The sequence below is a fragment of the Penicillium nucicola genome (genome assembly GCF_028828085.1).
Source record: "Penicillium nucicola strain IBT 29836 chromosome Unknown utg000003l, whole genome shotgun sequence".
In the NCBI taxonomy this organism is placed as follows: Eukaryota; Fungi; Ascomycota; class Eurotiomycetes; order Eurotiales; family Aspergillaceae; genus Penicillium; species Penicillium nucicola.
In genome coordinates, this window is record NW_026643127.1 from 2,030,008 (window position 1) to 2,044,392 (window position 14,385).

Here is a 14,385-nt window from a genome sequence, read left to right on the forward strand (position 1 = left end):
TATAATGCTAAGCGATGGCAAACTTCGCGAATTTCATTCCGGTAAGTCTTTTTACATGATGTGGGAGCTTATCTCAGATTATTTAAATAAAGGACCAACGCAAACTGTTACTGTTTCGTTTACAGACGGTCTCCGCTGTTATTCACTCCTGAGCCAAGGCAAGTTAATTAAGCGTGTGAGTCACTTTCGCCAATCTCTCTACGTGATAGGTTCATTTCAACGTCATTATGCATTGGCTGCACGGCGTCAGTCTGTGGGTTTCTGACAAGTACGCACCGTTATCTATGCATCTTAGAATATTGCTTACGATTATGTCGTTACTCATCAGTCTATGGCGAAAATCCATCACTAGACGACGTGAATGTAATACAACAGATTACATTCACTCTTCAGATCTCAAGTCATTCCCTTGCTATCTATCACGGCCAGTGTATCAGCAAAATAGATTGCTTTATTGCCAGCACTGTCATGGCCGCCGTTCACCTTCCTACCATCACGACAATTTGATGGATCCCATTGCCAACCCCCCTATTGGCATCTGCTCGCGAAGAAGGACAAAATGTGCCGCTATGAAAGCAAAATTGGTATCTACGAATGCAGCTCATCACTTTTGGATCCATGAATTGCCAGAGAGCTGAAAGGATTATTCATGGAGCCTTGTACTTGGCCAGCGGAAATAAAGCAATATTGGACCCTATTTACCTGTGTCATAAGACATCTCTTCACCAATTTCATTTCTTATGTGATCTCGGATTTCGATGCTGCTGCAATCATCGCGGTATATGTCAAGTTTGATGGAATGTAATGATAGTGGTCGGGTATATGAAGTGTTCGGGGACGAATTATCGATCTTCTGAAAAAGTTGAATCTCCGCAGATAAATGAGATGTCCACCTCCTCCTTGCTTCTGTCACTAGACGTGAAGTTCAGAAAAGGTACCATGGCTTAGAACAACATGGACTAAATCTAAAATGTGCCAGTTTCGACGATGTTTTGCGACAGCAAGCGACAACTTCCCCGTGGAGTGTTCCAGCCGTATTGCCGAGGCAGTATGCGGTTATCTTTTGGACAACGTTGAAGCAGCCAGCAGTTGCAGCGTACCAATGCGGATCCTTCCATATTTATGTTGGCATCGGTAACAAGCTGCTCTAGTAGTCATTGAGATTGCAAGAAGAGATCCTCAGAGAAGGGCTGAGGAACAGAATCTCTTGATAATAGACCCTGATATTGAACCTAACATCGTCCGAGGGGCCGGAGGAGTATAAGGCCATCTAAATCAGTATTGGTATGATCTAATTGCTTATTCAAAGCTTTGTCCGGAATTGGTCACTAGGCGGAAAAAAAAAGAATCAAAGAACAATGTTCCCAGGAGCCCAGATGGCTCTTTTTCCATATATTAGTGATTAATGTGCCAACTCAATTCAAGGATATAAGCCGCAGTCCCCCTGGGCTCAAAAAAATCACACTACACCAAATCAACCATGGGAATCTACCCGATAACGCATTGCATCTTAGACACAATATTGTTGTTCACCTATTTTCTCCATCTTCTTTTATGCCGCCGAACTTTTACCAAACTCCCACTTTACCAGAAGCTGAACTTTGCAGTTGTATTACTTACTTTTATCTTGGTCAGTGTGCTCGTGGGTTTCACATGGGCTGGCAGAGATGAGAAAGGTTTGGCAAACCTAACCTCATTCTATGAAGTTAGCTCACCATTACCAATATACAGTCCAGGGAATTTTCATTGGCATGATCAGTATATTACCATGTCTTTCTGAGGTACGTGGTTTTCGAATGAAGTGTCCAGGACAGACGAGTAACGGGTAGTACCTCGCTAGTGTCTCCGACTCACCAAGGCATTGGATCTCCCTTTCGTTACTCCTCGCATTGTTTGCTTTGCTGTGGCAGCCTCGTCAAGCATGAGCAAAGTGTTAGTCAATATTCTAAGTTTACACACCTGTCTACCGTTGCGCTTCATCATAGTTGTTATTTTTGTTTTTGATTACATCTGCCTCGGCCTAGGATTCTACTGGCTCTTTCGAAAGTCTATGTCCGGACATCTGGGTCGATCAAAATTGCGATCTGAAATGTACCAAGTGTGCATAATAGCACTTATTCTTCTGGTTGTTGCTGTCCCTGGTGCTATATTGGGCAGTTGGCGGTTATGTCTAGAGGTAAACCCCTGAAGCTTTCGTAGCCTACCGAGAGGTTACTGACTGCCCTAGCTTCAGCTTATAAGCTCTGGATCCTGCTATCTTCGCCATGTTTGCTTTAATCGATCAACATCTTATGCAGAGCAAGATTCGCTGCCAAGGCATAGAGGTCGCCAACCTCACGCCAACCGAGACTCCGCTACTTATGAGACCATGATCCGCGACATCTGCAATGACCATACATTGGAAGGAGACTAACGATTTCGATAACAATATCACGTCTGAAGGATAGAATGAGGTGTCTCATCGTCGACAACTTTGTATTTGTAAAGCCTTCTTACTTAAAAGCTTCAATATGACAGTTTAAGGAGCCTCCATTTACTTTGCTAGCTGCCTCATACATCGGTTCTGAAAAGCAGCCCTCTGAGTCCGCTAGGAGGCTCCCGATACCTCCGCTGAGTTTGTCAAAGGCTTGTTCAAAATAGGCCAGTTCTTCTTCCTGTTCGGCGTATCGACCCTTCAAGTATTCACTCTCTTGGCATAATTGGAGGTGTGCCGTGCGGAGTTCCCCATTCGCCTTCTCAAGACGTTGGCTCTCAGACTTTCTTGCAGCATAGGACTCATACAGCCGTCGGTAAAGCCTCACGATTTGTGCAGCCTGGTGCGCGAGTTGCGGGTCGTCCTGATTTAGCCGCTTCAACTCTTCGACGAGTGGCTGGAATGGTTCAACGGCCAAGACGTGTGCCTCGCTCGGGGGCAGCTGCACTTGTGGGAGCTTTTTGCGAAGGTTAGCGTGCAGCTGCATGGGGGATGCAATTGTTGCTTACCGGCTGCTGACCCAGATCCTGCATCGCTGGAAATTCTGGCAGCTCATTTATGTAACCCGGCGGGACGCTTCCTCTGCCTTGATCTTGCTCAACTTTCGTTTCATGCTCATTGTGAAGACTATCCATGGTGAGAGTTTGCTGCTGAGTAGTAAGGTCCAGGACTTTGGCATAAGAAAGACTTTATACCAAGTGAAGAGTAACAGAACCAGTGCCATATTTCTGAAGCGTGTCTGGTACTGTGTACTCTTGCTTGGTATATTGCACCCATCCAGATAGGGAACCCCCATCTTATTGCCTGCCATGGTTCACGCGTTCAACACCTAGCAACAGTTACATATTAGATGGGTTGGGACTATGGCAAACGTATGCGAGTAGAATGGAAACTGCTTCGCACATGAAGTCCCATGGCCTCACTCAGATCCTCATGCTGAGTGGTATTGTGAATAAAGTGTGAGCCAATTTTTGATGGGCGTTGATTTCGATTCTAGGTTCTTTTTTGGAGGGGTCGGCAAGTTAGGCTCTAGAAGCTATGATCTGGAATTGAATGCACGAATACGCGCTCTTATTTGAGCATAAACCTGTTCCATTCAAACTACATGTAAGGCAGGCTTAATTAATCCGATGTTTTGATTTGCTGGACAGCGGATGGCGTTAGAACGTTGGTACAATACACCAAACCCGCATTATCTTAGTTGCGAGCTTCAATGCGACCACATTTATGTTTGTTATTCTGCTTATTCTTCCTATGGTCTAGCTAGGGATTACTCATCTATTTCCTTTGCCCTGATTCTCTGCCCCTCGCGGGGTCTCATTTAGTTCTTTTTGACGACCGCTGGCTGGGTCCGAAAGGATGGTTTCTTCGTTGTTGCCTTCGAGCTTATACATTCTGTTCTAATAAGCTGAGACCAGCTTCTCGCCACAGAACCGTGCTTCTTGGATAGAAGGATCGACTTACTTGAAGTATTGCCCTGTAAATGATCAGAGTCTCTGGGCCTGGGATCGCCGCAATCACGACACAGAAACACAAAAGGACGGGTAGAAGTGGAATAAACATTAAGTGGATCTCATGGAAGGACAGAAGGCCCATGAGGGAGAAGAGGTCTTAATTTACTCTACTAGCCCGCCGAAGACCATCGATGCCTGCAAGTGGATCATTATGCTCTTTCTTTCTGTTTTCTGCAGATTCCTACATTGTACACAGGCCTATGTGAAAAATGAGTCTTAGGGGAATGACCGGATTGATTGAGTTAGCTAAATAACCGTTTCGTAAGACACTTGGTTATAACCAATCGTGGCATGTTGATTGCACGTCAGATTCTGGTTAGACCTTACACTCGCGTTTCCGCTTCTCACTAGGCTCGACCGATGAACATTGATGAGACGCTCTGGGGCGCAGACGTTGGAGCCAGGCTTGCCGAATCGCCTCGCTAGTAATGGTCTGGTCTTGCCTTTTCTTGTCGTCCTTTTGGCCGAGGTTTTCGGAAGAAGTCCACCACGCGGTCTCAGGCCGCGGAGACTGCTGCTGACGCAGTCGTAGTGTAATATGGCTGCGTTCATGTGATGGGCTGATGGGGATATCTCCCATGGCTCTCTCCGCCAACTGGCGCGAATGACCCAGAACTCTTTTCTCTCTCGTGGTCGATGTAGATCGCATCCTAGGCGGATGTCCCAGTAGGCTGAGTCTCTCCGGAGAAATGGATCTTTTCTGGCGCAGTCGCCTGGGAGAGATTCTCGCCATGATACTGGAGTATATGCTGGAGTATATGCTGGATGCTGGAGAAGACGAATGATTCCGGCAAACCCCACACCGGCCGTCGCAGATTGGCATGGTATTTATCTTATTGGAAAGCGCTACTATGAGCCGGCCTTTCCCTCATATATAACTTCGCTTTAGATAAATAGAAAGTCACCCTCAGGTTTGACGAGAGCCGTTACAAAAATCCACCCCTTGTCTAACTTAGCAATTGAAACACTAGAAAGACTGGACCTGCTTTTCCATAGAATTATAATCGTTGGCCGCTAGCCTCATTTTGAGATATGAGGTCCAGTAATTGTCATCCGATTCCAATGATCGACGGAAAAAGGGTCAGACTTTGCTGGGCTTCGCACTAGAGTAATATAAACTACGTTTTCCTCAATGAGATATTTTTATTGCGTACATAAAACAGACAAATCTGGCTGCGGGTGAAACCACCCCATGGCTACTGCAAACATAAGGTGAGAGCATCCAACAATGATTCATCAAATACGTGTAGAGCTTTAGAAATGGCCCGAGCTCCTGGATCGCCTTAGTCTTGAGCTGCGGCGACTGTCAACGTGGGTATTCTGGCATTTAAACAGAGTTGGTTATCAGCCTCGTGCTAGATGGTGCGAACAAACTCTCTCCTGTACAAGGGCACTGACAGTAATTGCCAACTGTAGAAATACGTATAGAGCCCACGCTGGGTTATAGATCAATGATCACCCGTCAGTCAGTACTGTAAGGAACCCGAATGACGCTCACAAGCAACGAGAAACGTGCTCTGTCCAGGCAGCAATGCCGGGAAGCTCTGGCTGCTCACATTTGTATGATGCCCAAGCAAAGAAACCACCAAAACCGGTTGACAATTAACAGCATAGTTAGATGAGAGATTGGGATTGACTGTCGCACCGAGTCGGGTCCGATTGCAGCCCTCCGTAGCAGACGGCTACGCATGGTCGGTGTCAACTTCGCAAGAACACCTATTAAAAAAGAATTTAAGCAATGGAACGGTTGGCTTCTACCAGGTCATACGTGATGCACTTGGGTGTTCGATCGAAGCTGTTAGCCCGCAGACCTTGCGCGAATTTGACGCAGGCTCTGATAGAGAGATGAGTTTTAAGGTTGGCCACATATGTTCACAGAATGACAAAATGCTAAAGTATCAAAGCGCCCGAGCCCATCGAAGCTTTCCAAGTCACCAGAGACAGCGTCCGAGGGTGGCTCTTTCACGGCCACCATTCAACGACTGGAAAGCGTAAACAAGGAACTTGCAGCTGAGATTGTGCGTGCCAAAGCCTGCTCGGAGGATTTGCTCAAGGAGAAATTGGAGTGGGAGGTAAAGTATCAAGAGATCAACGCAGAACTTGACACTAGCCGGCACTTGGTGAAACAGTTGGAGAGCGAGCTGGTTTGCATGGGAATGGGTGTTACGGAAGCTTTGAAGATATTGCAAGGCCACCAACTTCCAGAAGGAAGCCAATCACGCGCACAAGACGAGAAATAGACTTTCAACAGTTGTGCTGTTGCTTATCCTTTACTATCTCACGCGGCTTTCGATTTACCTGTTCTTGAACTCGCGTTGCAATTGGCTTGGCGAGCTATCCTACTATGCCTGATAGAGCCTTAGATTTATGTTGGAGCACCGGAATAGTCCTGCACCTTATACCGCTCTTGGCCGTGTCTATGACACGGGGCGCCCCCTTTTTGTTCAACACCTTACCATGGCAAGCAAGCCATTCTACTGTGTTTGCCTCTCGCATGCTGTCGCATTCTTGTAGCATAATATAAGTTGAAGTCTCTGTATCGTACGTAGTATATAGTAGTCATGTCCCGAGCATAGGGAATGTGCATTGAGCTTGTAACTAGTCTCTTCGCTGGATTGCTATGGCATGTATTGCCTGTCCAGCTCGACGAGGACCTAATCGCTTGGGAACTAGAGGTGGCCGCAGTATGCAGAAACACCATCAAAAGAGAAAAGGCGCGATCTTCCTCCTATAGTACCCCCTCACCCCACGAAAAATGCATATATAACGATTCAAAGACAGGAGGCGAGCTTCGCTTCAATTGCGTGCCGGAAAGTTGACATCGTAGTGCGAGGTCTTGTTTACGATATTCACCATAAGTTTCAGTTCTGCCTCACCTTTCAGGGAAGCAAAAAAGCCGTCCTTGTTGCTCAGCTATGATCTTCACATATGGGTCAAGCCGACTTACCAGCATCAGTTCGTCCACTTCGACCGTATCCAGCCTGTGTGGCAGATTCCGAGCCTCTGCACTCCACGAAAAATCAGAGTCGAATTTTTCGTTCTTTTTCATTAATCTTTTGACAATCTCTGACAATGCGGTCAGCTTCAGTGTAGCCGCATTCATGTCCTCAGGATCGATGCGGCAACTTCGTTCCACGCCAGCTATTCCAATGCGGTGCTATTAGAGAATGCGATGGGTTCGCTGTACACTCCGGGGCTAACTCACCAATGCGGACCCCACCAGACCCTGTAAACAAGACCTCGTCGTTGGTGAGTGTGGCAAGTGCTCTATCGCAATCGCGGAGATATCTGATTCCGATAAGGATCTACAGAGAGTCAGGATTGATCTCGAACTGGACTTGTGTTTCCAAGAGCAACAGAAACGGGAGGTAGACATACTGGCCACACAATCGAGGCAATCTCGGTCTCACTTAGGACGTACTTGGATCCCAGGACCTGAGACAAAGAGCATTCGACCGGCTCCCACACAAGGAACGAGTGATCCTCATATTGGTAGTGACACAAGAGCTGCGGGAAACTGCGGTAAGAGAGGCCATTGACAGTCTTTATCAACGATTGTATTGAGGTTGGCTCCGCCTTGAGCTGTTGAATGTGGACCAGCTCCATTTTGTCCTCTCTGTTCTGGGCCAGAAATATTCCCTTTCGCGGAAAGATCTCAATGCCTTTGATATAAACCGACCAAGGATTTTCACTCAATGTTTCGAGACTGGAAGTGGGTAGTTCTGATTTTCGCTTTCGCTTCCGAAATTTGACCAGCTGGGCCGGAGGTTTGGTTTTCGGGAGGGTGGTTGGGTTGGACTTGGTGAGAGTCGTAGGAGCAGCCACTTCTTTCGTCCGCTCCACAGGCGCGGTGGACGCACTATCATTGCCACCGAAATCGGCTTTTGTGGGAAGTAACAGAGTTTCAGGCCTAGTGGCCTTGGGGTGATTGACATCCATTATGGCAAACTGTTGTTGAAACGATTGAGCAGAGGATTGGCGGCTTGAATGATTTGAGGATTACAGGATTATGTTCCTAGTTCGAGTGCAAAGTCCTGTCCTGCTATATGGGTGCTGTCAAAAGTCATGAAAGGTTGCCAGTATGTATATTTCAACAGCCGTTTATTTGTCACAAAAGGGATGATGCCCACTCTATAATATTACTGCAGTCTCTAGTGATAGCTGGCTGGTGACTGGGGCGCCAACAGGGCAAGTTGTCAATCAACTACGGCTTCGCTGATGTTGATGGCCTCTAAAGATATCATTACCATAAGCCAGTCTCTATGGATAAATCTTCACTGGGCTTTTTCATCCTTCTTACAGCTGCAGCGCATCAGGACTAAACATTGCCTGTTCTGACTTCTACTTGGCTGTCACAATTTCCAAGCGTCCGTACATGCAAAACAAGGGAGCGAGGTACATGTAGCTGACATCTACATTCTTTACATGTCGCCTTTTCTTTGTGAATAGATTGGTACAGTATAAGTATTGAAGCGAAAAGCGTGGTTTGATAATTGTGAGTTCTATCGGTATACTGTAGTTAAATGTAATTGTTGCTTGCACAAAGAAACACAAACATAGCGACCTCACTGGAAGTGTGCCGTGCGACCACTCGCACGATGACGTGCATCTGTCAAATTCTGTATGTGCAAGAAATGTTCTAAACAATTTAGGTGGTCAAATGTGGATGCTTGCAGTGGAGACATCCTGAGGTCACCTCAAAATAGATGCGCAAATGGCGGGCATTTTAGCGCTGTAGCCCACGGTCATGTTTGAAAGGCTAACGGTTCAACAGTTGATGTAGCATTGTTTAATATAGAGTTGACCGATTATTCGTTCTTTCAGACTCATGAAACGGAGTAGACGTCGGGGCGGTGAAACTGAGCTGGATCTCTTTTCCACTATTTGCGGGCGTGTAAAATGAAGGGTGCAGTTAGGTGAGACCTGATGGTCCGTAGGAAGTGATTCATCCACGTTCACCATATGTGCTCCTCTGGTACCCTCACATAAAGTATGTTTTCTCACGTACCGCTTTCTATTTCATTTTATTTTGTTATGGTCTCACATTGTGCAAATACAAGATGGTACCGTGGCAGACTTTTCCTCTTCTTCTGTTTCTTGTATTCCGTCTGGCGCTAGAGAGAAGAGTCGCTTTGGCTTTGGCGGAAAATCTCCTGCTCATTGGTCTAAGACAACGGGTAGAGCTCACTTGGACGACAATTCTGGTAATTGTGACTGTCTTCGTCGCATCGGCTTTCTTCCAGACTCAATCAGAGTACACTGATTCAGTGCAAAGCACATATTCTGGTGCAGCCCCATCTGGCTGCCCAGTCAATGGTTGGGATGGCAAAAGCGGATGCCGTGCGGATACCCTTCGTCAACAGGATCAAAACTCGAAGTACTGCCCTCTCCGGAAATCTCGGGTTCCAGAGGACAATGACGATCTCCAAATCGGAAAGGCTTTTCACGGGCGGGTTACAATGTTCCCGTGCGACCTTCGACACCTGCGTCGGTCCGGCTTCAAAGACGACTATCACCATTCGTATCTCTACGTAGGTTACCCAGTCGGCCTCCGAGCCTGTTATAGCCCGTTGATTACTGTTGAGCCACCATTCCGACCTCGATCCTTGCTGCCTACCACAAAAGCATGGTTCAGTATCAGACCCGAAGATCACGCCCTCAACGGCGGCGCAAACCTGTCGATGACTCAAAAGCTAGAGGAGTTTCTCTTGTCCGAGGTGGGCGCCATTCGGGAATTGATGGTGACTATGCACTAATGCTTTACAGGGAGAGGATCCTGCTGAATGGCCATATGCGTATCTTTTAACGCCGCCAAGTGTCACTTGGCAGTTGAATAATCCACTTTCGTTCTGGTACCTGTACAACAGCAAATGGGAGCTCACCGCAATGATTGTGCAACTGCAGACGTCATATGGCGAGCGGAGGCTGTGGCTCACGCGAAACTGCCGGACGACTACGTCCGGGAATGGCCCTTACTGCTTTCAAGGGAAATTTAACAAGGATCTTCAAGTCTCGCCATTCACACCCACCATGGCAAGCTATGTGATTAACTCGTCTGATCCTTGTGCAGCTCCCGTGGATAAGCTGAAGATCATGGTCACACTGAAAGACGGGAACGAAACAGTCATGCACGGTGTGGTCAACTCTACCGGTTTGCCCCTTGACGCTGCCACTGCGAAATTAGCTTCTTCTATGCGTTTTCTTATGACCTGGTGGTGGGTTCCAATGTGCAGCGTGGTGGTCTTCCGGATTCTCTTCAAAGCGGCGAAGATATATTTGACGCACAATGAGAAGGAGCTTAACACCCAGACAAGAGCAGAGCCTACGACAACTGCGATATCCAAGTCTGCACGGCTATCCGAAAGGTAAGTTTTGAGTCTTGTTTACCTTGTTGTTAAAACGAAGATCCACGGTTGACCGCTTCGAAGATCATTGGAAAAGTACTTTTCTATGATCTTATCCTCTGTCGTCCGCAGGCAGTCTCGCATAAGAAGTGTCAAGTATATAACCTCAGGCGAGCACTGCGCGAGAACTCGAATCCTGTACTCACATCAGAAATATTCTCCCGAGCGCGGTCCATCCTACTCTGATGAAGAGCCTATCCGGGAAGCCTTCGAGCAGATTGTCTTTCGGGTCAACAGTCCGACCTTCTTTTCCAGGTTCTTTCACTACAAGTCCCCATATGCTGCCATTCAGAGTGAGCTGCTGGACGATGAACGAACGCGTACGATTTGGTCATCTCATCCACAGGAGTTTGCCGCTTTGTTTCTGCACCGCATGGTAGATACCTGTCTGCAGCCTGTGAATTGGCGCTGGAAAATTATATCCATTTTGCGGACAGCTCCAACAAAGACCAACATTCCGCGTCAAACAGCGTACGAATCATGCACGGGAATGTCTTTGACCGACCATTTGATCATGCGACAATGTTCGAGGCAAAAATTTCGCGATTATCGACGTGCTCTGCTCCGACTTTTCCTTGGGCACTGGTTTGGAGGTTTCTCGATAGGAACCATCAAAGACGGGGACTTTGAGCTAATTGGACTGAGTCGGGATGCTATCCTGATGATTCATGAAGCAGTCCTCAAAGCTGGACTTTTTTCCTTAAGTATATTCATTGCTCGGGATTGTGCCACCGAACCTGCCACGTTTACCGACCTACTTGTTCAAATGCTCGGTATGGCAGGGTTGAACATTTGGGCATGTTTGAGATCTGTATTGTGATATTTGCCAGCTGCGTCCATTGAGCGTCCATTGAGCGTCCAAAGACGTGTAATCTGTAAATATTTTGCTAGTGCATTTTTACAGAATGAGCAAGGTAATTCTTTGTGGAGTGGTTAGGCAGCGCAAGCGTACAATAAGTAGGATTTCTGCGAAAAGCCGTGACAAAGCTGGGCCGAGCTCCCAGGATACCCTGATTGATAGGCGAATGGCAATGGAAGGTACCGACCCTTTGAGACGCATTGCTCTCAGGATCATTCAATTGCACAGCCTAGCATAGCTCGCTCTGGCGGGCCATGTGGCAAAACAGGCTGGCTGATAGAGCCCTAAGTTCACAGATTGACCAAGCTCAGCCTTATAAGAGATAGAGCTTGACCAGAACGCGTCTTTTTCTTTTCTCTATCATTCCTTTTGGTGTCCTTCTTTTCATGAGTATCCAAGCAATTACTTGAACACAACTTGCGCAAGTGACCTTGCGCTCTACAATGTCCACCAAATACACCATTCGGATACGCCTTGCCATTGCGTTTCTCGCTATCATTGGGCTGGCCTTTGGTAGTCTTAACTCGGCCATGGCGCGCTTCGCGATCATTCTACGGGACCGAGCGAAAGCCGATATCCCCACTCCCGATAGATCAATTTCAGACAACACATTCAGAAATCTGATGGAAAATGTCCTCATCGACGTCGTGATTGCAGCGATTATATCCACCTCATTTGCTATTACGGGAGCTGTACTTGCAGGCCACCCCAGATGGCTGCGAGAGCAAGACAATGCCTGGATGTACTTCGGGTGCTTTCAATGCATCCTGAGCCTGGTCATAATATCCACCGGGGGCTATCTAGCCGACCACGTGCATGGCTTCGAAACCTCCTTTAAAAGGTTTAGCGGTAATGACAACTTTCAGTATTACAACATCATGTACTATGGAGGGGTTGGTCAGGCGGCTTATGGGTCTCTGATGATATTCATGGCCATTGCATCCTTTGTCGCTTTTTCGATCTCTGACCGTCAGAAAAGAGATATTCAGCCGGTCGAAACAATACAGCAATCAGAGCAGTTTCATTTACGTGGGTCCTCTCGGGTTTAGTGAGTTCCCAAGGGAGGCAGCAGGGGCCAGAATGAGGTGGTGCATGAGATACAGCCATCGTCTTTGATAGATGGAAGGTTTGAGTCGACATGGATCAAGCGTGATTGAATTATTGAGAGATTATGGCAGATAAAGGCCTGTAAAAGGGAAGGACTCAATGTTGTTGCACGGCGAGACGTTTTATTTGTCCTAACATACTATGTTAATTTCATGTAATATCAAATATCACAAGCAACGTTTGGTAGCGATTTTCTCTTTCAGCAGAGACTAGGAGGGTAAAGCCAAACGGTCATGGGCACTGTCGAAGGTGGCTTTGAACAGCCTTTACCCCTTACAGTATTAAATGGGAACCATATCCCCTATTCATAAGAAGAGCTTACTGTCACTTCACAATTGCATCTTTACTCTCCTACGCATGCGCCTCTGGGTAAGCTGTCTTTAGGCTCAATATGACATCGCTCCTTTCTGATCAAATCAAACTGTCTTTCGTTGGAGCGATAGGGGATCCTCGGCTTCGTCCGCAGTGTATCTGGGTAAGTGAAAATGGGCTAGTCTGCCCTAATGACGTTTCGATGGACAAACGCAACCTCGCTAGCACCGAGCTACTTGCCTTAGGGGATAATATTTCTAAGCCCACTCGGAGAAACATATCAAGGATCGCCAGTTTTCTATTGTGTGAAGATTGCAAGGTTCATGAGATCCAATGTCCAGCAATCGTTCGGCGGCTCAGTGAAAAGTATCAACAGCCACGCCGCTCATTGTTTCCTTGTGACAGTCGTCTATACTACTACGGTATTAAGGAAAAAGGGCGTTTGGGCTTCGAACCAGGCGTCTCCGGCAAGGCTCACAACGAGATATTTGAATCCCGAACGAGCAGACGATGATAGCTAGGAAGGGTGGCAAGAGTTTGAATGAATGAAATGCTGTACAATAACTCGAAGAAAATTAAATTTATGTCCGGAAAAAGAGAAAGTAAAGGCTTGACTCACTAGATAGCTAGGAAGGCCTTTATAGATGCAATGCCACGTAATGTACAGTACCTAAGATTGTTGCAATATTCTCACGTAGCTCCCGGGCCACACTTTTTAAAACAATGCATTTTTACTGTCCACATTATTCAAAAATAGTATATCGCCATTCGTTCCAAGTCAGAAAGCGAGGCCCTTTGCGAATGCTACAGCAAGTCCGGCCTCCTCTTTGCAGTCGGGTCTGGCATCAAGCGAGGAAGGATACTTGATTGGAGGCTGCGAGTCGTTCAGTTCCAATCCTTAGAATGTACATTATATGAGACTTACATCGGGCGAGGACGCGCAGGAGTCTCTCGTGCTTCTGTCTTCAGTAAATGGGCCGCCATCCAAGGCAGACGCCAGTAACAACCTTCTCGGCGAATCGGGCCCAGGCTTGTTTTCTTCTGTTGGCTGAAATAAAGGATGTCCTTCCAAAGCCATGCATAGCCGGAAAGTGAGGATTTGTGGCCCAAGTACGACTTTCTGGTCCACCATGATGATATTGAATAGGGGCGGTTCTTTTTGAAAGAGGAGATGCAGATTAAACTAGAGGCATGGTAAATTGGGAGGGCAAAGCTGGCTCTTATATTCTGCGGATAGCACCAGCTGCGTCACAAAGGTTGAAGCAATGCGAAAACTCCCTGGTTGCTGTGACTACTCTCATGTCGTTTGTAGTCAGGGTTGGTCGATATTCCTAGGAACAAGGTACGTACAAAGCATTCATTCATTGCTCTGTCTTTTTAAGCGAGGGCTTGCGGAATTTGCACGCCGAAACCTGCTGGCCGAGAAGATCATCAAGCATGAGTTCCACTGTGCCTAGAGACAGTAGTGGAGATGACTACCCGTGAGATTGCAGTATCCGCGTGCGAGTGTGGTTGGTGCCTTGGTTGAGCATACAACCATTGCGTTCGAATTTTTCTTGGGTCAGGATCAAGACGGGAATCGCCTTCATAGGCAACATACATTGGCCCTGAAAGCTGTTGCAATTTACAAACACAACGGGAAGATGATCTGATACGGCCGATGCCGTATCTTCCATGTCAGGCGGAACGCGAACATGTTGAAATTGGAAGGTGGCT

The 14,385-nt window shown here is 47.1% G+C and overlaps 6 protein-coding genes across 6 annotated transcripts; 3 read left to right on the forward strand and 3 right to left on the reverse strand.

Annotated features, from left to right (window-relative positions):
• Positions 1-2,492: 2,492 nt before the first annotated feature.
• On the reverse strand, positions 2,493-3,108 carry N7511_004323 (uncharacterized protein; the record flags this gene model as incomplete). The annotated part of the gene is made up of 2 exons (XM_057126748.1): positions 2,493-2,915; positions 2,983-3,108. 2 exons carry the CDS (start codon positions 3,106-3,108, stop codon positions 2,493-2,495), a joined length of 549 nt encoding a protein of 182 aa, XP_056985638.1.
• Positions 3,109-4,303: 1,195 nt separating this feature from the next.
• N7511_004324 (uncharacterized protein) lies at positions 4,304-4,567 on the reverse strand (the record flags this gene model as incomplete). Its single annotated transcript, XM_057126749.1, has 1 exon — positions 4,304-4,567. One exon carries the CDS (start codon positions 4,565-4,567, stop codon positions 4,304-4,306), a length of 264 nt encoding a protein of 87 aa, XP_056985639.1.
• A 1,034-nt stretch (positions 4,568-5,601) lies between these two features.
• N7511_004325 (uncharacterized protein) lies at positions 5,602-6,227 on the forward strand (the record flags this gene model as incomplete). Its single annotated transcript, XM_057126750.1, has 2 exons — positions 5,602-5,844; positions 5,892-6,227. Coding segments are annotated over 2 exons (579 nt in total), but the record flags the coding sequence as incomplete, so codon positions are not given.
• Positions 6,228-6,783: 556 nt separating this feature from the next.
• N7511_004326 (uncharacterized protein) lies at positions 6,784-7,926 on the reverse strand (the record flags this gene model as incomplete). Its single annotated transcript, XM_057126751.1, has 4 exons — positions 6,784-6,888; positions 6,935-7,128; positions 7,193-7,292; positions 7,366-7,926. 4 exons carry the CDS (start codon positions 7,924-7,926, stop codon positions 6,784-6,786), a joined length of 960 nt encoding a protein of 319 aa, XP_056985641.1.
• Positions 7,927-9,047: 1,121 nt separating this feature from the next.
• On the forward strand, positions 9,048-10,356 carry N7511_004327 (uncharacterized protein; the record flags this gene model as incomplete). Its single annotated transcript, XM_057126752.1, has 2 exons — positions 9,048-9,704; positions 9,754-10,356. The coding sequence occupies 2 exons, from the start codon at positions 9,048-9,050 to the stop codon at positions 10,354-10,356; spliced, it is 1,260 nt and encodes a 419-aa protein (XP_056985642.1).
• A 1,337-nt stretch (positions 10,357-11,693) lies between these two features.
• N7511_004328 (uncharacterized protein) lies at positions 11,694-12,299 on the forward strand (the record flags this gene model as incomplete). Its single annotated transcript, XM_057126753.1, has 1 exon — positions 11,694-12,299. One exon carries the CDS (start codon positions 11,694-11,696, stop codon positions 12,297-12,299), a length of 606 nt encoding a protein of 201 aa, XP_056985643.1.
• Between the last annotated feature and the right edge of the window lie 2,086 nt (positions 12,300-14,385).